General features: G+C 40.3%; 1 protein-coding gene and 1 long non-coding RNA gene across 2 annotated transcripts; both read right to left on the bottom strand.

Moving 5' to 3' along the window:
* Positions 1 to 1,048: 1,048 nt before the first annotated feature.
* On the bottom strand, positions 1,049 to 15,644 carry LOC123519024 (DDB1- and CUL4-associated factor 13-like). The gene is made up of 9 exons (XM_045280151.1): positions 15,391 to 15,644; positions 12,745 to 12,941; positions 11,494 to 11,691; positions 9,352 to 9,538; positions 8,273 to 8,417; positions 4,773 to 4,932; positions 3,549 to 3,695; positions 2,419 to 2,582; positions 1,049 to 1,355 (listed from the first exon to the last, which is right to left on the bottom strand). The coding sequence occupies exons 1-9, from the start codon at positions 15,467 to 15,469 to the stop codon at positions 1,229 to 1,231; spliced, it is 1,404 nt and encodes a 467-aa protein (XP_045136086.1). The 5' UTR covers positions 15,470 to 15,644; the 3' UTR covers positions 1,049 to 1,228.
* A 479-nt stretch (positions 15,645 to 16,123) lies between these two features.
* On the bottom strand, positions 16,124 to 20,075 carry LOC123518950. Its single transcript, XR_006678938.1, has 4 exons — positions 19,862 to 20,075; positions 18,456 to 18,639; positions 16,804 to 17,091; positions 16,124 to 16,385 (listed from the first exon to the last, which is right to left on the bottom strand). It is a non-coding gene; the product is annotated as an uncharacterized LOC123518950 (long non-coding RNA).
* Positions 20,076 to 22,316: the final 2,241 nt, after the last annotated feature.

Below are 22,316 nucleotides of genomic sequence, written 5' to 3'. Positions count from 1 at the left end.
GCTGTGTGCTATGGGTGAAGAAAGTATCGGTGTGTGTGTGTGTGTGTGTGTGTGTGGGAAACATTATGACTGAGTCCAGCAGTTGACCAAATTTTGATACACCCATACTGTTTTTACCCACAGTACATCAGCACCACAGCCACCTTTGGAGTTAAGCTAAAAATGTTGAGGAAGGGTAGGAAGCAGAGTAGCAACCACTGCTATTAGCCTCTTACATGCAAGTTTTGTTTATGAATATTGAAGCTTAGGGAATTAGGTCACCCTTTGGTTGATTACTTTGGAATTAGTCAAACCAGAGAAAATCCTTAGTCTTCCCACATGGAGACGCCAAGGCTTGCAGCAAATGTCTTGTGAATGATACTGAATAGAAGACTGACTGTACAAGTGTTAATAGTTTTTTGAGAGCTGGTGGCAATTGCCTTGTGATGTTACCGAGATATGAAGAGAATGAATTGTCAGAGGACAGGGAGGGTTGTTGATAGCTTGTAGCATCTCCCCACCACCCCTCCGTCAGTACCTTTGCAGGAGTATTTTGTAACTGTAGTGGCAGGTCTGCCTACTCCTCAATCAGTGTACTGAATTTGTTGTTTATTTCTATGTGTAGAATGAAATAAGTGGTCAGTGTTAACCATGCAGTCAAAATAGTGTGTTCAGTTTCAGGGGTAATGTTCACTAGCTTGTTTGTATTTCAATAGCACACAAAAATAGACCAAATCCTGTAGTATTGGAGAAGAAACATTAGGTGTTTCAAATTTGCTTTCCTGTGGTTTTTATTAATGTCATGATTTGTAGGTGTTTCAAATTTGCTTTCCTGTGGTTTTATTAATGTCATGATTTGAAGGATGAGTGTCTGAAATAAGCTTAAGGATTTATTTGTGTGAGCTAAGCTTAAGGATTTATTTGTGTGAGCTGTCTTGTAATAGTCACAGGAATAGTTAAATAAATTCCAAAGCATTCAGTTTGTTTTGCTTTGTTACTACTACAAACATGACAAATATTGTATAATAATTGAGTGTCTTCCACTTTGAGGGTTTAAATAATCAGTCCCTTTTAAAAATAGAGAATGTATTTTAAGAAAACCAGATTATCAATGAAAATGGAGCCTAACCAGTCAGTGTCCTCTACTACACAAACACTTTGTTAACAACAGTACGGCTCCACTCTGAATTCTCTGTTCACTGATGTTTCATGAGAAGTTTATTTAATACAGCTTGATGAAGCAGCTGCACTAGCTGGCTGAGGTTCCTGGCATGTTGTCCACTACACCATCGTCCTGCAGGCCCACCACCACCTTCCGCCGGGCCGAGACCCGTGGGGTTTTTCCAGGCGTGGAGTATTTCCGTCTGTTGGCGTCTCTGCAAAGAAAGATAAAATATTTATTATAGTTGTGAAACTGACATTATTATGAAATTGAAAATGTTCCAAATTTCCATCTATGTTCATGAGTTTGATAATTATCTCTAAAATTGTTAATTAGCCTTGTCTTCAGTGTTTAAAATCTAGGTAACACCACATTAATTTGTCTCTGCCTACTCAGCTTCATTTACAAGAAATGATGCATCCGCAATACTTTTCTACAGAACTTGGTCCAGGCAAGTTTTCCAAACAAGACACCATAATTCATCCTATACAGTCTGCAAGCAAGCCAGGAGTGTGACCCATCTCAAGGATTACAAAAACACCTAACACCTCGGCTGATAAATTACAGTGAAGCCAATTTTGATAAGTTCATAGATTATTCACAACTGCTAACTTCTCTTGTGTTGAGTAGCTGCAGAGGTGATTTTGAAATTAATCAAATATAAAGGATGAGTGTGTGATGAATGAAGCTCCAAAGCAGGAGAATCCTTAAGCCTGACTAACTGATTTGGTGACCACAGTCCACACACGCTGGCAGACACTCTTCTGACTATTGCACTAGCAAGACTTCCACCTCTCTACTTTGTATACTTTCATTGTACTCTTATACAATTAAGCTTGTATGAGAGACTGTTTACCAAACCCAGAGAATCCAGTGATATGGGGACAAGAGAACAACAAATAAGCATGGCACAGGCATTGGACTAGCTGTCAGCACTGCTGGCAGTTCAGCAAGCATAAGCTATACTGATGGCTGCTACAGGATCATGTCACAGCTAGGCAACAGTAGTAACAGCAGGCAACCATGCACCAGCTGTCAACTTCAGACTGGTGCGAATGGTGGAAGTGATGGAAAAGGCAACGTCTCTGCTGGTGCTGTGCTGCCTGTCAGAAGGTCCCAAGCCAAGCCAGTACGGAAGCTCTTCCCTTACACTTCTCATACCAGTACGAGAGAGAGAGAGAGACAAGAGACGAAACCCTCATGCAACATTCTTATAAACTGTTTTCCTACAAAGTACCAAAGCGCTGTGCAAAAATGACAAATATTAATAAACGTACTTTCTGGCACGGCTTTCCTTCATGATGCGGTGTTCCTTCCTGGCATTGTAGATGTGCTGAGGCAGGTGACGGTGACGAGCAATTCTGCGCACTGCTGGGAAGTGATTGTACTTTCTCTTGAGCTCGTCTGCGTAATTGATGGCATTGCGCTCCCTGGCACGCATCTGAAAGTGTGGTGAAGCTATTACCTTGGACTTGCTGCTGTTGGGCGAGGTGAAGGCTTGGAGGTTGACAGCTGGAGTGAAGGTCAAAGAAGAGGTAGAGGGAGTGTGTGATGGAGGTTAAATTTAATTAAGGCCAATAGCTAGTGGGAAGGCCAGAGAAATGGTGGAGGGTGTGTGATGCAGAAGATGAGGTTGGAGGCTGATGGCTGGTGAGGAGGCCAAAAAAGAGGAGGAGGGGGGACTGTGAGGAGATGAATTTGTTGGGAATAGAAGAACATAAGGCGCAAGATAACTGGTTGTGGAAAGCAGTCATCGCCCATCCAATCTACATCAAATGGGAAAATAGTGGTGGTGATAATGCAGCATACATGGTTCTATGCAAGATTACCAAAGTTTATCAATATATAAACTTTAAAACTATGTAAAAGCTCTATTTTAATTTCCATCAAAGTTTTATCTACCACTAGACTATTGAAAAGAATGAATAAAGTAGCAACTTTGTCTTTTTGATGTATGGTTCTTTTAAAGGAGCTGCAATATGAAGAGTTAAGTTTCAATAAAATAAATCCTCATTTCCAGTGTGCAGCATTCTTTTGAGGCTTGAATTGCTTGACAAAGTAAGATGAAGGTGGTTCACTCATTAATAATTGTCATTAAAAACACAGAGAAGATGCTTTTGATATTAGTGGTCAGAATGATTACAAGGAAGCCATGAGCAGTATGGCTATAGCCACATGTGAGAGTAGTGACCAGTTACATAGCAGACCACTGAAAAAACAAACATTTTTCTGGCAATAGCTGCATGTAAGAGTAGTGACCAGTTACATAGCAAACCACTGAAAAAACAAATATTTTTCTTCCTTAAATAGTCACTTGAAATGATAAAAGATTTTGAAAGCTCAATAAATAAGTAATCAAGAGAGGTAAGAAGAAGAATTGTCTGACAAAATTGTTAATGTTACTTACAATGCCCATCTTTTCATGTGCTTTTGATTTCCATATCCTAACATTGTGGTCTGAAGAGCCTGAGAGAATGAACTTGTTGTCTCCAGACCAGAGGACAGTGCTGACCTTAAACATCCTCTTGGTGTGGTACACATCCCGACTGTGTCCCTGCAGCACACAAAGCCAAGTTAAAAAAAAAAAAATCAGGGTTACTGCTAAGTCATTGAGGTCTTTTGAAAGATTAACTAACCCTTTCAGTACCATGATGCATTTTGATATTCATTCTGGTTACTATTTGGTGATTTGGTGATTTTACAGTTTCAGAAACTTGTGTGGGTATTAAAATAGTGAAGAATCTGGCCATTAATCTTCTGACATCCAAAGCCTTTCATAATATAAATAGAATTATCTAATCATGCCCAACCAAGCTCATGGTAAAAATGCATCCAGTACTTATGGAAATGTAAGATTCCATTTTTTTTTTCTGATGTCATAGCCTATAGCACCTGTAGGTATATTTGAAGAATATGGGAAGCGTGTCCAGCTTCCACCCATTAACGGAGCAGGCAATTTTATTTATAACCCATATCACCACCCAAGCGCATCTTTGCTGTAAGGCAATCACACCACCTTGAACCTAGGTATCATGGTGATAGGTAAACCACTTGACAAAGTTTCAAGCCAGTATGCAGTGAGATTTGAACCTACGCATGGACGTCAGCCCGATCCCAGACTCGCCATCTTATCCACTACGCCACCTGATGGATTCTTGCAGCTTCCCGTAATTCATGTTCATCTATTCCTATCAACATGGACAAGATGATGTCAGGAACTGCCTTTTCCGAGTCATCTGGCCCTTTGAGATTGTTTATCTTTCTTGTTCTCCTTAAAACTCATTAAATTATTGCTACTTAAAAATGTGTTTACATTATTGAACAAAACTCAAGTAAGGTGACGTTAGGATTTGCCTCGTATGAGTTCCATACACTGTTGCCTAACCTTATCAAGTCGTTTAATTTCCTTGTTCTTAGAAAAAAACTTACTGAATTGTTCTATCTGTGTATCTATCTATATAGATCAGGCTGGCAGTCCAAAAAGCAAAATGCACGCATACACACACACTTTCAAATATGGCTGGGTCATTCTGTGCTGCTGTCAGATCTCTCACATACACTGCTCTAGAGTAAGTGACTGACCAGGAATGACTGGGCATGTCACTCAGATGGCAGAGTCCTGTGCACTCACCTCCTCTGTCCTGAATATCCTGATGGATTTGTCATAGCTGGCGGTGCAGAACTCTCGGCCAGTGGGGGCATAGTCTATATCCAGCACAGCAGCAGTGTGGCCTTCGTGGATGTTGATCACTGCCTCAGTGTTCAGCTTCCTGATGTCATAGGAATATGCACTGCAATAGGAAGGAACGATCAATAATCCTTTAACTTTATTTCAGAATTAAAAACTATGCCAGTGACAAACTTGTGCAGCAATGGTTTACTTCCTAGAAAACAGAGAATAGATAGTATGATTAGGAAATACTGACCACAGCACAGATTAAGATGAGATTTACACATGTAACTAAATATCAATTGTCATGCTGATTAGGCATTGCTTCTCTACTTATGGTTGTGACAAAACTTTCTCTCACTCTTCAATTTTTTCAGTGGACAGGTAAGGAAAGGGGTATCGGTGACCCATAGGCAGGAAGGAATAGTCAAATCTAGAAAAGTAACCAGCTTAGTAAATGCAAAGAATAGTTTAAAAGTATTACACAAACTGTAGGAGTGTTTTGAGTAAGATAGATTTGTTTAGAGGAGCAGCTTGTGTTGAAGATTTTGATATTATTGCTTTAACAGAAACCTGGTTATATATGTCAGGGAAGGTGTTCGATCAGGAGGTGAAAATTGATGGTTATACACTTTTTCATAAGGACAGGGAAAACAGAAGAGGGGGGAGGAGTGGCCTTGTACGTCAAGGACACACTGCAATGTTGCATAAACAGCAGAATTAAGACAGACAGCAAAACAAGAGTCTCTATGGGTAGATATTAAGGATGGGTCTCAATCAGTAGTAATGGGTTTAGTGTACAGGCCACCAAATGCTTCAGACCAAATAAACTCTTCCCTATGGGAGGAAATAAATAGAGCAGCCAGGTACAGTAAGGTATGTGTGGTAGGGATTTTAACTATAGGAATGTTGATTGGAGCTTGATGGTGGGTAACAGGGAAGCAGATGAGTTCATTAAGGTCATACAGGATAATTTTTTAAAGCGGGGAAATAATATTCTAGATTTAGTTCTGACAAACAGGGAGGAGGCAGTTACACAGGTGGAGGTTGGAGGCCATTTAGGTAACAGCGATCACAAAGAAGTAAGGTATACATTGAAATGGCATGAAACTTTTAGAAAACAGAACAAAGAAGAGTACCTGACTTCAGAAAGGCTAATTTCGATGGATTAAGGGAGTATTTACGAACTGCTTGGCAGGGGCGAGGCAGAACTAGTCAGGTAGAAGGAAGGGAGGACCAGGGAAGAGCGGGGAGGTGTGAAGTCAGGATGGGGCGGAGAGAGTGTGAGGCGGAGGGGGAAGCTGGGAGGTATCCCGGTCAGCTGAGGATTAGTGAGAGCTATACCGAGTTCCTACATAAAATACGTGATGGTCAGATAGCCAACATTCCATATAAAACAATAGAATCACGAAGCAACGACCCTAAGTGGATGACAGACAGATTAAAGCGATGCATAGGGCAAAAAAGGAATATATTTAAGAGGCTAAAGGCAGGAGATGAAGCTTTAAGGCCACGATACTATGAATTAGTAAGAACAGTTAAGAGGTTAACGAGGAAAGCTAAAAGTGAATATGAGTTGAGGGTAGCCAGCCAAGCAAAGATGGACCGTAAGGAATTTTTTCAATTATATAAGACGAAAAGCAGAGAAGAAATAGGTTCTATAAGGACAACAAATGGTGAAATGGCTAGTTCTGCAGAAGAGATTAATAGAATTATGAATGAGTATTTTTTAATTGTCTTCACCCAAGAGAACACACAGGAAATCCCAGATAGCAATGAGGTATTTAGGGCAGATGATAGTGAAAAGTTGACAGATATCCTTATAACTAAGGCGATGGTAAAACAGGAGATAGATAAACTAAAGAAATTCAAGTCACCGGGACCTGATGAAGTTTATCCAAGTGTTCTAAAGGAATGCAAGGACGTTGTAAGCGAGCCGTTAGCGGCACTGTTTAGGATGTCACTGGAGTCTGGTGAGGTACCGATAATGTGGAGAGAAGCTAATGTGGTTCCCATATTTAAGAAGAGGGATAAAACCCTGTCAGCTTAACTTCAATTGTGGGTAAACTAATGGAATCAATAATAACAAAAACATTAGGGAACACCAAGACAAACACGGCTAGATAAATAACACACAACATGGATTTACGAAGGGGAAGTAATGTCTTACCAACTTGTTGAGCTTTTATAGCGAGGTTTATGAGGTGGCAGAAAAAGGTGATGATTATGACATTCTATACTTAGATTTCAGTAAAGCCTTTGACAAAGTACCTCACCAGAGGCTCTTAAAAAAGATTAAAGCACACGGTATAGAGGGTAGAATATTTGGCTAGATTAAAGCGTGGTTAGACGGCCGGCGGCAAAGGGTAGTAATCAATGTTTCGAATTCCGAGTAGGGAAAAGTAGTTAGTGGGGTGCCACAGGGCTCAGTTTTAGGGCCATTATTATTTCTAATATGTATATATCAACGACTTGGATAGTGGAATTAATAGTGATATCAGTAAATTTCCGGACGACACAAAGATAGGTAGATTAATTAGGTCCGATTCAGATGCCAAGGATTTACAGGCTGACTTGGATTGGATGAAAGAATGGACAGATAGATGGCAAATGCAGTTCAATATTAACAAGTGCAGGGTGCTGAGCGTGGGTAGAGATAATCCAAACAATAGGTACACAATAGATAACGTGACACTAGGAAGTTCCAAGTATGAGAAAGATTTAGGAGTCATAGTTAGCTCTGATCTCAGTACAAGGAAGCAATGTATCGAGGCCAGAAATAAGGCGAATAGAGTATTAGGTTTCATCTTTAAGAAGTGTTAAAAGCAGGAGTCCTGAAGTAATACTAAAACTATACTTGGCGCTGGTCAAGCCACATCTTGACTATGCAGTACAATTCTGGTCTCCATATTAAAGGAAGGACATAGCTCAATTGGAGTCAGTGCAAAGGAGGATGACTAAAAGGATACAGGGAATGAGGGATATTCCCTATGAAGAAAGACTGAAAAAACTTAGCCTGCATTCCTTAGAGAGACGTAGGTTAAGAGGAGACCTGATAGAAGTATTTAAGTGGTATAAGGGTTTTAACAAAGGAGACATGAATGTAGTTCTTAGGATCAGTAGCGGGGACAGAACCAGAAATAATGGGTTTAAACTTGAAAAATTCAGGTTTAGGAAGGAAATGGGAAGGAACTGGTTTTCAAACAGAGTGGTTGATGAGTGGAACAGTCTTAGTGGGCATGTAGTCAGGGCTGAGTCAATAGGTAGCTTTAAAAGAAGGTTAGATAAATTCATGGATGGGGAAGATAGATGGGACTGACTCGTATAGGCCTGGCGGCCTCTTGCAGCTTCCCTCCTTTCTTATGTTCTTATGTAATGCACAAAACTGAGATTGCAGCTTTCTTAGGGAGGCCCAGTAAAAGAAAGAAATAAAAATAAAAATAAAAAAAAATTGAACTCACTTATAGTCTTCACTGGCAGCCGTCAGGATGAAGGCTTCCATGGGGTTCCAAGCCAAAGCGTTGATGCGGAGGTTCATCTTCAGTTTCTTCACCTCCTTTGCTCGTGTGTCATACAGAACAAGGTTGTTGGCGTAGTCACTGGACGCTGCAGAGTGCAAGAACATAATTAAAGGTTATGTCACATCTTGTGAAACAGTGTATTGGTTAAAACAACATCTGGGTTAGTGAAGTCCCATCTTAGCTGAACTCTTCCCATACAGGATAAATCTCAGCAGGGTCAGTAGACAACATTCCAAACACTGAAGGTCTGTCTCAAGTGATCATTAGGATGGCATCCAAGACGAAAAAATGAGACTGAGGCTGTCTAGCCATCAGCAGAGGAGAAATGAGGTACACTTGTAAAAACTATCCAAAGGAATTTTGTTTAGCCAATTTGAAACACCTGATGATAAAAACAGCACCAGGCCTTTGAAAGTGTCGGTAGGCCTGCTTCTCCTGTACCACATGGTGCATCATGAAACACTTAGGTGATAACTGCATGTTTTCACACAAGTTAGGTGATGATTGCATGTTTTAAGACAAGTATAACATTTAATTCACATCTGTGGATAACCACCAAAGGTCAACTAAAGGAGAGCTATTGTCTTGATTAACAGATGGATCTCCACACAGGTGTATCAATCCTTGCACGATATCCTGCACTTTACATATTCCTCTGTCACCAGAATATACTGTATTTGAAACTTAAATTACTAGCATCAGCACATCCCTCCTTCCAGTGCAGCTCTCCAAGGCATCTCCCACCAAGTCTGTTACAAATAACACTCCTGCAGGTGTTGTTCAGAATCACTCAGGTCATCCTTACAGGGATGATAATTCTTGAGGTGGTTAACTTAAGTCTTAATAAAGTTTAACTCTCAAAGCTAAATTGGGCTGAAACAAACTTTTATACTTAAGAATCTTTGTTGATATGGCCCCTGAATTGCTATATTGTGCCTTCAGTACCGAGAATCATTGGATGTCACAATGAAAGTGCAGTGAGGTAAAGATCAATTACTACAAATCACTGAAATATTCACCAAAGAGGTCTGTCTCCACGGGGTTGAACTTGATGCTGGCCACACTGGCATCATTCCTGTCCCCACTCGTGCTCCAGTCATAGGAGAACTTGGGCGCCTTATTGGAGGCGTCCCACAGCAGGACTCTCTCCCCACAGGTGATGAACTCGTTCCTGTACCTGTGGTGGGTGATGCCCGTCACGATGGTCTGGTGATGGGAAAAAAAACATACATCAGAACATGTAAATTATGAGAACAGTTACACATATTCCAAATTCTTATCATACAAGACCAGAAAACAAACAAAACAATGGCAGTGAAAGTTTCTGTAACTAATAATTTTCATGACTTAATATACAGTGGTGCCTTGGAATACGAACTTGATCCACTCAAAATTTTGTTCTTACTCCAAAGCATCAAAATACATGTATGCTTATGGAAGAAACTATAATTTGTTCCAAACCACCTCCCAAGACCAAAATTTTTTTATTTTTCACCCAATTTCTTGCTTTTTGCATACTATTACTAAATATACTACTACTACTATTATGCTATAACTATAAAAGATAGGAAAATAAAGCAGGAAAGTAAGCAAAATGTAATATAATGAAAATTCAACTTCTCATGGTCAGAAACAAGCATCACCACATCCTCCTCATGTGACTCCATCAAGCCAGCACAACACACTCTTATATAAGCCAATAAGTTTTTCTTTGATATACTGCATTCATTATGGAAAATAAATCAGGGAAGTAAGCAAACTGTAATATGAAAATTCAACTTCTTTGCGGTCAGAAACAAGTGTCAACACCCTTCTCAGCCGACTCCATCACATCAGCACTACACACTCTTATCTAAACCAATAATGAGATAAAAATAACAATTCCAATATTGTCATTATTCATATGTTTCTGAACTGCTTACTTATCCATGGAAATACATATATATCTTATATCTCACCAAGAAATACATAAAAAAATGATCAAATACAGCATGCTGACATAAGTGCTCTCACCATCCTCACGCTTGGCGCCCTCACACCTACACAAACATATCCTTGTAAAAGCTGATACATGATTGGCTAAGTGTCCACCATTTTGAAAACAATGGGCCAAGGACAGGCCTCGATATATGACAGATAGCCTCAAGCATAAACAAACTGTGCAGCATAAAGGAGCGCGGCTTTTGAAAAGCACCACGATTGTGCCTGATGGGCTATAAGGGTTAAGGCTTTTAATTCATGAGCTGGATACTCTCTTCCCCTTGGATCTTCTAGAATCTTCCATACGTCTGTCTGTATGTCTCGTGACCATGTGTGCTGCTACGCTAGGCAATGATCTTAATAACTGAATAAAAACTTATCATTATCCTTGGCACTACAAAACAACAACCAAACAACTGCAAACACTCCTGAGGCACTGAGGCAGTGTGGTGCCCCAGCATGCAGTCAGCTGATCGCGCAGTGCTGCGCGCAATCTGTTGACCACGTTTGTTATTGTTTGCACTCCAAAGCAAAGTTCGTCCCCCAATGCAAAAAAAACAATAGTTTTGTTTGTACTCCAAGTTGTTTGTACTCAAAAGCATTCGTACTCCAAGGTACCACTGTATCATAAAAAGTGCCCTATAATAGTGAGGAGAGAGAGAGAGAGAGAGAGAGAGAGAGAGAGAGAGAGAGAGAGAGAGAGAGAGAGAGAGAGAGAGAGAGAGAGAGAGAGAGAGAGAGAGACTTATCTTATGCTAGTGGTCTGTCTATTCATATATCAATTTCTTTTTACTATCATCGTATTATTATTATCATTACTATTTATTATGTATCAAATTTGTAACAGACTTCTTGCTTTCATTTTGTCTTGGGAGGATCTCTGTGATGTCATCCTGTGTATCTTTCAGTCCATGGCCTGCCTTCTGGTGCAGCAAGACGTCCTATTTGTACCTTTGTTCTTTAATTATAACAAACCTCAAGCTATGTTTCCTGTGACCTGTGGGACTCACCTTTCCTATATGTGCTAGTGCATCCAACACAGCATAGAGATTGGTGGCAGTGGTGCTAGTACAGTCTGGCATACTGTAACACTTGCATGGATCAAAACTAGAGTTGGATGATTAATTTGTGGAAGAGTTATAAACAGGTTTAGGAAGCTTGCCAGAGAGGAGAGCACTTACATCACTGAGCCATGTGTCAACAGGCAGGTCATGGTCCCCTTCCTTGGCCTTGTCAAGGGACCACTTCTTGATGGTCTTATCATTGCCAACAGTGAAGAATGAATTCCCATCAGGAGCAGCTACAATGGACCAGATCTGTCCACCGTGAGCTTGAACAGTCCACTCACACTTCTTGTGGGATATGTCCCATAACCTCAGCTGGAAAACAATTAAAGCAGCTAATTAAAATTGTATTAAGATTCAAACTTTTTATATACAAAAGAGTCTGATTTATGAATACAAAAAACAAAACACTGGTAAATGAATGACATTTCCCTAAAAAGGAAAAACAATTAAAAATGGTTACAAAGCAAGCACCATCACTAAGTTTTTCTTCAAAAGCAAGTTCCAAAAAAATAATGACATGCATCAAGCTGTGAGATTACACAATTACTGAATACAAGAAGGAAGAGAACGGCATCAAGTATCAAAGTATTCACAATTTAAAAGAGTTATGCAAGTGAAATCTCCAAGACTGAAATTGTATAATACTATCAAATGAAGCTTTTTATATTTAGTATCACCATGAAACAAAAATTGGTTAACAAAAATTAACATTTGTAAGATACAACACTGAATTTTTTGTTAACAAGTTAGTGAGGCAGAGTTCATGTAAGTCTGTTCTGGAATAAAGGTAGAAATGTTGGTTTGGCCATGTGCTGAGGTGAAATAAGAAAGATGTGGGTAGGTTGATATTGGAGGTAGATCTGACAGACAGTAAAAAAATATCATAGAGCTGGCTTATTAATACACTGAAGGAAGAGATGAGTGCAATTGGAGAAACAAAAGACAAGAGGCAGAGTAAGGAGACATATGATCTGCTGTGGTGTTCCCTGATAGGAGCAGCCCAGAAGGAGGCATTACTGAAGGGCATTCCAGTAAAAGATCAAGACAAATTGATAGTTATTGACAGCACAGGAATTGTTGTCTGGAAGAAAGTGTACATTCTTTGAACATGAGCTAACATTCCTAATCACTGACAAAAAAAAGCTACAGGAAGATACAATAATTGCCAAGGATAACACTCTTCATTACTAGAAAAACTACAGAAAATACAAAGTTTTAAGCACTAGGTAACTCATTACTGGAACAAAATGCAAAGTAAAGTACAGTTTTTTAGGTAGCTAACATTCCTCACAACTTGAAGACTACAACTCCAGGTACGGACACCCACTACTCTCATACTGAAACAAATTGCCGAAGTTTACACACCTCACCCTCAACAGTGCCAGTAAACACACAGGAGAGGCGGCTTGGGTGGCGGCAGAGGGCAGATACTCCCTCAGTGTGTGTCAGGCTGCCCACAAATGGTTTGGCAAACACTCTTTCAAGCTTGACAGAATTCAAGGCCAATTTGTACTCTCTGCTTGCCTCAAAGGGATGTAAGCTGGGATCATAATTTCTTTGAACTGTAAAGAAGACAGATTACTAATATACATCTTCATTAAAAATATATACTTAGGACAAAAAATAACACCAAAACATATCATAAGTTTCTCTAATTCAAAGGAAAACTAACAATCTATCTGTTAACAAAAAGAACAGTGCAAACTTTTGGGCTTCTTACAAGAGGTTAAGTAAGTGATTAAGTTGATAAAGAGAGCCCAGTACACACTCCCAGCTGGTCATAAAGACACAATGCCACTTTAAAAACAACAAACAAGTAATTGCAACTGTACATAAATAAACATCAATACTTCAAAGACAAGCACACAAATATTAATAATATATAAGAACACTTCACACTATCAATGCAAAAGCTAAGAACAGACCAGTAATGGTCCAGCATAACACCTGTGACTTATTTTTCAACTATTTCCATCTAGACCTTCACAAAACCCATTGATACATATACATAACACAAAAGTATTAAGTGGTGACTCAAGATTTCTTTAACACCAGCTTTGTATCTACCCCAAACAAGCAGGATCTGTGGGAATGCTAGGTTTTCAGGTGGGGTGAGACGAAATGGAGTGTTTTTTTGGAGAGTAAATTATCACGAAAAACATGGCAGATATGGGACCAGAATCACTTGAAATACACCCATAAATGACAAGGAACATTATTCAATCATAATGACACACTGTGAATGAAAATGAAAGTAGCAAAAAGAAAAAATGTCAACGACCTCCTTGATGGTACGGGCAGCTAACTCTGGATTTCTTTAAGATAGGCTTTGTATCTGCCCAAAATAAGCAAGACCTGTGGGAATGCTGGGTTTTCAGGAGGAGTGAGATGATATAAAGTATTTTCTGGTGATTAAATTATCAGAATCACTAAAACTGCATCAAATACAAGACCAGAATTAATTAAAAGACACCCATAAATGATAAAGCACATTTTGACACAAACAATGTAAAAAAAATGTCACGCCATGTTGGAAAATAAATCACTATCATCGGAAAATTAATGACTACCGTGCTTCACATATTCTAACCTAACCTAACCACTTTTACGTGATTCTGATAATTTATTCCATGGAAAATACTCGCATTCCCATTGGTCACTAGGCTTGTTGAGAGTAGACTTGGTATCTTCACTAATGAATCCTTACAGAAGTCTCTGAAGCTGTGTAAAATCACCAAATAGTGAGCAGAATGAATATGAAAATGCATCACGGTACTGAATTGGTTAAGATTTACGGCGCATTCATAATACTAGTACTACACGTCTACTGCATTACAAACCGACCTACAGCATTACCTACAGTACCATTCACGTCCCAAACTCACAATACTGGCATGCATAGGACAGTGTGGAGTTGGAAATATATAAAATAAATGCCCGTGAAAAGCCCATATGGTATAAAAACAAATAAACGGTTAAACCCAACATTCCATCTACGCTACATACATTCTTGCTTCCCCATACATTTGGCTCACCTTTAAGGACAGCAAAGAATCAAAAATAAATCAAATAAATTCCCATGAAAAGACCATGTGGTATAAAAAAAAGTTAATCCAAAATCTTCTTTCCTATAGTACATTCTTGCTTTGGTGTTATTCTACAGTTACACCAACAGCAACATCACTTTTTTTTATGCAAGAGGGGAAACTGTCCAAGGGTAACAAAAAAGTAAAAGGCCCACTGGATTGCCAGTTCCCTTAAGAATAATAAGAGTTATATAAAAAGTCAGGGAGAAGCATCTTGAAACCTCGCTCTAAAAAGAAGACAAGTCATAGGAAGATGGAAATACAGAACCAGGCAGAGTTCCAGAGTTTACCAGTGAAAGGTATGAAAGATTGAGAGTACTGGTTAGCTCTGGTATTAGAGAGTTGGACAGAATAGAGATGAGAGGAAGAAGAATGCCTTATGCAGCAAGGCCACAGGAGGAGGGAGGCATGCAGTTAGCAAGATCCGGAGAACAGTGAGCATGAAAATAGCGATAAAAGATAGAAAGAGATACAAAATTCTGGCAGTGAGAAAGAGGCTGAAGACACTCGGTCAGAGAAGGGAGTTCATGAGATCAAAGTTCTTGATTCCACCCAAACAAAACTGTGTGAGTGGCATCCCCCAAAAACAGGTGAAGAGTACTCATATTACAGAGAGTCGTATTCTGAGTCATTTGAACCCATACACACCCGTCGCAAACTGAAGTGAACTGTTGTAACTGTATAAATTAGTGAAATATGGTATAGGGTGAAAGGTGGATGATGGGTAGTATAGGGTAGAGGAGAGAGTGGTACTGGGTGGAAGGCGGAGAGAGGGTGGTATTGGGAAGATGGAGGAGAGACGGTGATATTGGGTGGAAGGTGAAGAGGGTAATATTGGGTGGAAGGTGAAGAGGAGGATGGTATAGGGTGGAGGGTGGATGGTGGAGGGTGGATATAAAGTTGCTTCCCTACACACTCGGCTCACCTTTGTGTATATCGTGTTTGGTCTCCCTCAAATAGTGGTCGGGGTTTCGAGACAGGACATTTATCTTCTTGATCGACATTTCTGCGACACCCTTGGCAACACACTGGTATTTAATGCACTACTGGCCTCTAGTCCCTGATATTCTCAACGTAGCACATGGTTAAATGACTCCAGTGGCTTGTGTTATGGTACAGTTCTTAAGTAACGCAGTTCTCACAGGTCCAGCTGGGCTCCTCGTGGTGCGCTTGTTATGGCTGATGATGATGGTGGTGACAGTAAGAATTTCCTTCTTTGTAACAGTACTTAATTTATTTACCATGCGTATTGATTATCTTAACCTAAAAAAAAAAAAAAATGGCTTATGAAATACTATGATAGTTCAAGTCTCCAAATGGGTAGATTTTTAACAGAATGAAGGAATGGGTATGTGAAGCCAAGTAATACCTCCAATGATCACGCTGACTTATCTAGCACCCTTCAGCAACAACTTACTTAAATTCTTCATTATGTCTAAACATCACAGACAAACAGTTGTGTGCTATAGGTGGAGAAGTCTGGAGGAATACAGTGGTTATGAGCATTATGTATGATAAGGATGTGATTGCATGAAAATTTAATGAGAATGAACTACAGAAACGAAAAGGGCAGAATAAAGTAGGAAGAATTTGGTACTGAATGCAGTAGGTGCAGAAAGTACAGCGATAAAAGCTTTGAGGGAAGACGTGTGATGGAATACTTTTAGAGAGAGAGGAATGTAAAGACAAAGCTAATACAAGGCTAGATTAGAGCGAATGGATGATTCTTGTATTGGCTGTGATAGGAATTGTAACAACTGGTTTTGTTCTACCTCCATGTGTCTCGGTATTCCTGAGCCTCTTGTAGCCAGTATTAAACAGTATGGCGATGATTCTATCGCTTATATTTGTACTGACTGTCGTTCATCCAGTCGCAGTAATGGTGCTGGTGGCCAAGACAACGCTGCCTTTAGTCAACTCCTACAAACAGGTAAGAAACTATGTGAAACAGTACAAACACTTTCCTCCCAAGTATCATCCATGCAACAACACACTTGTACATCCTACTCCACACAATCAACAGAACAAACAAACAGACAGATAATAAGAGAGGAGATCAGAGAAATGAGGGAGAGAGAAAAAAAGAGTAACATCAATTATTGTTAGAGGCATAGACGCCACCACTGATGATGACTTTGGGGCAGTCTTTGACCCCATAGTTAACCACCTTATTGGCAGATCACTAACCTTATCAAGTGTTGACTGTATAAACAGAGAGAAGAAACTATTCCGTATTAAGATTGACAACAATACAGCACGAAGGACTCTATTACAGAATGCTAAAGACCTCAAAAACTCAAGGTACAGTCACGTTTACATAAACAGAGACTTGACATACGTGCAACGCAAAGAATTAGCAGAACGTAGAGCTCAAGCAGCCTCAGCCAACACCACCGCAGCTGCTAATCTAAACTAGTGCTTCAAGTCCAGCTCATGTCTGCTATAAGTCACTAATTATTTGCAGGCTGGGATAGGGTGATGGTGATGAAGATGATGATGATGATGATGTTGACGGTCCAAGCTGAACAGTGTCGCCTACTTCTGACGTACTTGGAAGGCGACAAGCAAGATTGGAGGAGTCTGTGTACAAGACCGCTTCATCTGGCCAAGAAGCAGCATAGGGATTCTGGAATAATTATAAGACATATATATATATATATATATATATATATATATATATATATATATATATATATATATATATATATATATATATATATATATATATATATATATATATATATATATATATATATATATATATATATATATATATATATATATATATATATATACACACACACACACACACACACACACTGCGTAGTGTAGTGGTTAGCACGCTCGACTCACAATTGAGAGGCCTGGGTTCGAGTCCCGGCGTGGCGAGGCACATGGGCAAGCCTCTTAATGTGTGGCCCCTGTTCACCTAGCAGGAAACAGGGATGTGAGAGGTTGTGGCCTCGCTTTTCCGGTGTGTGGAGTATGTTGTGGTCTCAGTCCTACCCGAAGATCGGTCTATGAACTCTGAGCTCGCTCCGTAATGGGGGAAGACTGGCTGGGTGACCAGCAGGAAACCGAGGTGAGGTGAATTACATACACACACACACACGAGTGGAGTATGAAGTGGCAAACGGAGTTTAACGTAAACAAAAGTCATGTAATGAGAATGGGCAGAAGTAAATACAGATCATATAAGAACTATCAACTACAAACAAAGAAAATAACTGGTCAGTGAAGAAAAGGACCTGGGAGTGATTGTAAAAAATAACTTATCACCGGAAAAAACATATTAACCAAATATTTGGAGACTTACAATATGCTCCAAAGTATGGGACTTGCATTTCACTATTTAGACGACAACATGGTAAGGAAAATATTGACCACCTTAATTAGACCACAGTTAGAATATGCCGCAGTGATTTGGTCGCCACATTTGAAGAAACTTGTGAGGAAACTGGAAAGAGTGCAGCAATTGATAATGAGAATGATACCAGGTTTAAGGAGGTGCCTAATGAGGAGAGACTAAGAAGACTGCAATTAACCACACTGGAAGAAAGAAGAATGAGGGGAGATATGCTAACAATGTTTAAAATAGTACATGGAGTGGACATCCTGGATAGAGAGGAGTTGATTAGGATATCTTCCACTAATTATCTGGAATTTGATAGGCAAATAGGTAAATACACACCACCATTCTCACAAAGCCACAATCTCGCTCCATTCACTCCTCTCAAGCACAATCATCCGACTATGCTCTAGTGTCAGCCCTCTTCCCTATACAGCTAACCTTTTGAAGAGTTATTGAAATTTTTACTTTAGGCTGGGCCTTAATGGGTGTCCCGTAGTGCAGTGGTTAGCATGCTCGATTCACAACCAAGAGATCTTGGGTTCGATCCCCAGACGAAGAGATGAGCATCCGTGGCAAACCACAGCACAATGTATGCCCATTCGGTGGAAATCAAAGAACCCCTGAGTATCTTCAAGTACCATTTCTGCTACTAAGTTGCTGTAGACACTCCTTTCTTTTCTTGCCATCCAGGATTTCACCCTTGTTTTCCTTTTGGATTTCCTTGGTTTCTTCAAGTATCCAGATGCGGCGTGACATACAGCGATGGCAAATAGGGATCTGGCACAGGCCAAGTCACTGTTTTTCATTCTGCCGTATTGCAAACTGTGAAGAGTAGTAAAAACAAGGGCATTAGCTTTCATTCTCCACTTAACAAAGCTTTTGCACAAAATCATAAGGTTAGCCTGTAGCCTATAGCCTCCCTGTGCACATGCCTGCTCCAAAAGGCAATGATTAGGTTAGGTTAGGCTGAATTAGCAGTATTGTTCTAGAAAACGCACAAACTGTGTGACAAGAAAAACTACTTTAGTAATAGGAAGTGCACACTTTTCTAAGACATTTTCTGCGACTATGGTTAGGTTTAGGTTATGTCTTTTTGAAACTTTTTTAGGAAATTTCCCCAAAATTAGAAAATTTGTTCTATCAAAGCCTAGTCTAACCCAACATAACCTACCTTTGCAGCTGCAGTGTATAGAAAGATAAAACAACAAAAACAATGTATGAATGATGACAATGTGCCGACAGTAGGTAGCTGTTTCCAAGTGTTATGCCTGGTGTAAAACCTTCACCTTTCTCATCATGAATCAAGAAGACATACATATAGTCGTATCAGGTGAGAAGAACCTCTGATCCTCTAATTTAGGGGAATTTTTAAGAATCTACTCTAACCTTGGGAAATTTTTCCTAATTTTGCGATGGCAGGGTTAGGTTAGGTTAGGTTACATTAGACTAAGTTAGGTTAGGTTAGGTTTAGGTTATGTCTATTTTGGAATTTTTTTTAGGGAATTTCCCTAAAATTTGGAAATTTTTTCTATTCAAGCCTAATCTAACCCAGCCTAACTTAACGATACTGCTGCAGTGTATGAAAAAAACAAAACAAACAAACAAACAAACAAACAAAAAAAAAAAAAAAAAACATTTACCGTATGTATGAATGATGACAATGTGCCGACAGCAGGTAGCTGTTTCCAAGTGTTATGCCTGGTGTAAAGCCTTCACCTTTCTCATCATAAGTCAAGAAGACATATATATATATATATATATATATATATATATATATATATATATATATATATATATATATATATATATATATATATATATATATATATATATATATATATATATATATAGCCATATGAGGTGAGAAGAACGCCTTATCTAATCTAAATTAGATCCACGTATGGCTAATAACTGCTTAGGTGTAGACGCTATTTTGACTAACCCCTTCAACGGTCTCACATTATTTTACCCAATGTTTCCATAGTTATAACATTTTTGCAATGACAAAAATACATTGGGGGTATCAAATTAGCTTTATACTCACATTTAAGGCTGAAAATGCAGAAATTGTCTTCAAGGAGGAGTAACACACAAGTTTCCCGCTGGTTCCTTGGTGAGCACGTGTAGTCACTGCAGTCTGACCAAAACCTGTGGATGGGCCGCGTCCACTCCATCAATATGGATGGGATCCCACAGAAGGGCAGTGTGACCGTAACTTTAGCCACCACGCCGCCTGACAAGCAAATCTCTATCACAGGCCGTCCACGCCCCAGCTCGCACCGCATCGCTACTAGAGTCCTAAACAGCGCTACACTCTAGTCACGCTAAACAGCAAACACTTACGTACGTCACACCGAGTCTTATTATTACGTAACAAAAGCCCTAAAGAATAAGGAATTTTGTATCTCCTGCTATCTTCTACCGCTATTTTCATGTTTGTTCTGATCTTGCTAACTGTATGTCTTCCATCCTCCTACGGCCACACTGCACAAGGCTTTCTTCTTCCTTGGTCTATCTCTCTAATGAAAAAGTTATAACCAGTACCCTCAATCATTCATACCTTTCTCTGGTAAACTCGAACATTTACCAAAAAAATGAGTTGATAAAGAAAATACTGATAACAAATACATCGATAGTTATGAAACAAAGAGGCAGTGAAGCGTACTTAAGAGGCAGAGACAATACTTGAATTACGAGTACCTACTATTACAACTATATTACAGCGCCAATGAAAAGGTTCTCAGCGTGTCTTTCAAATTAAACGTGGAAATATGAAACATTGTAACGCTGTTTCACATTGATGTGTCCCGAAATGACAGTATGTATCAGAAAAAGTATCGAGCTTTGCTAGACTTTTTATCACAGAGGTGAGAAGAACCATGTGTGCTTTGGGGTCCGAGGGGTCTCCAAGCGCACGGGTTCGAATCCTGTCCACGGTCCGAGTGTAGGTTAGGCTTCCTCACTCCGGGCAACGGTTTCCTAGCGGGTGGGCTTTGAGATAGGAGATACCCACAAAAAGTATCCCCTTTAGCCCATAAACTCCCGTGAAAAGCCCACATGATATAAATAAAAAAAAGAAAAAAAAGAGGACTTTTACTGCTGGATATATCATCATATGAGTTATGTACTAAGTAAACCCAAATAATGAAGTGAATTTAAATAAATAAATAAATAAGTAAATAAATAACGATGATTACGATGCGCGTGACAGATAACGATGCAAGTTTCCACGATTACGATGCGAGTTTTCACGATTACAATACAAGTTTCCACGATTACGATGAAAGTTCCACGATTACGATACGAGTTTTCACGATTACGATGTGAGTTTCCAAGATTACGATACAAGTTCCCACGATTACGATGTGAGTTTCCACGGTGACATAGTGGGCGTAGTGATGTTTATACGCCATTTTGGCTTAGCTATCTGCACAGGCACCAGGACGAAGCCTTCCTCCCCAAGGGTCCGCCCCAGCAGTCCCGTGGGCATGAGGGCAATGACGAGGCAACCTTGCCGCGCCTCACACGGCTCACCATGAGCAATGACCAGCCACACACCACGCCCCAGCCACTGTCATGAAGGGAGTCCTCTCACCCCTAAAGGATCCCCCTCGTCCTGCCAGTGTCCGGTGCATGGCGCACAGCGTGCCCTCGTTCATGGCGGGTTGTTCAGCCCGGCGCCATCACAAGCCAGGGACCCGTACACACCCTCCACCAGACTGGAAAGAGTCCTTATCACTCCTTTAGGACTCCCCTTATCTGGTGAAGGGCAGACATTGATCCCCTGCTCATGGCGCCCCATTGCCTAGTGTGAGGCGCTGCAAGTGGATGACTATAGTGAAGCTTGAGGCCGCCAAGGAAAAGAAGGACCTACTGCCAGTTCCCTGCCTTGGGCCCCAGGCCGGACCTGACAGCCACCTTCTGCCCCCGTGCTGCGCCCAAGGCCGTCACGGTCCTCAACCAATTTTGGCCAAAACTAATCAAACTTCTTTTAAATTTTGATCCGAATATAAAATCATCGATTGCAAGTGAAAAATGTCTTTGGTTTGACTGTGTGCAAGAGTCGCCTGACAATCAAACAAGGTGTCAGATTTGCTCCGGAGTGCTCAGAGAGTACCTCGCATGTTTCCTCCACAGCACCAAGCTTCTAGGTGTCTTGGTGGATGATCAATTATCATGGAAGCAGCATGTTTCCAACATCATCAGGTCAGCCTCATACAAAATCTATTTGCTGCGCCGACTCAGGTCCCTGGGAGCACCGGCAGATGAGCTGAGGGGAGTGTACCTCACCTTTATACTCCCTAAGCTCATGTACGCCGCCCCAGCGTGGTCCTCCTCCCTGAACCTCACACAACGACAACAGCTGGAGAGGGTTCAGAGGAGGGCGTTCAGGGTCATCCTTGGGCCTGCCTACAGGTCCTACGAGGACGCCCTGACCTGCCTGAGTCTGCCGAGGCTGGCCACAAGACACCAGGAAGCCTTGGAAAAATTTGGGGAAG

Source organism: Portunus trituberculatus, chromosome 44, assembly GCF_017591435.1.
Source record: "Portunus trituberculatus isolate SZX2019 chromosome 44, ASM1759143v1, whole genome shotgun sequence".
Taxonomy (NCBI): domain Eukaryota; kingdom Metazoa; phylum Arthropoda; class Malacostraca; order Decapoda; family Portunidae; genus Portunus; species Portunus trituberculatus.
This window is presented reverse-complemented; position numbering and strand designations above follow the sequence as displayed.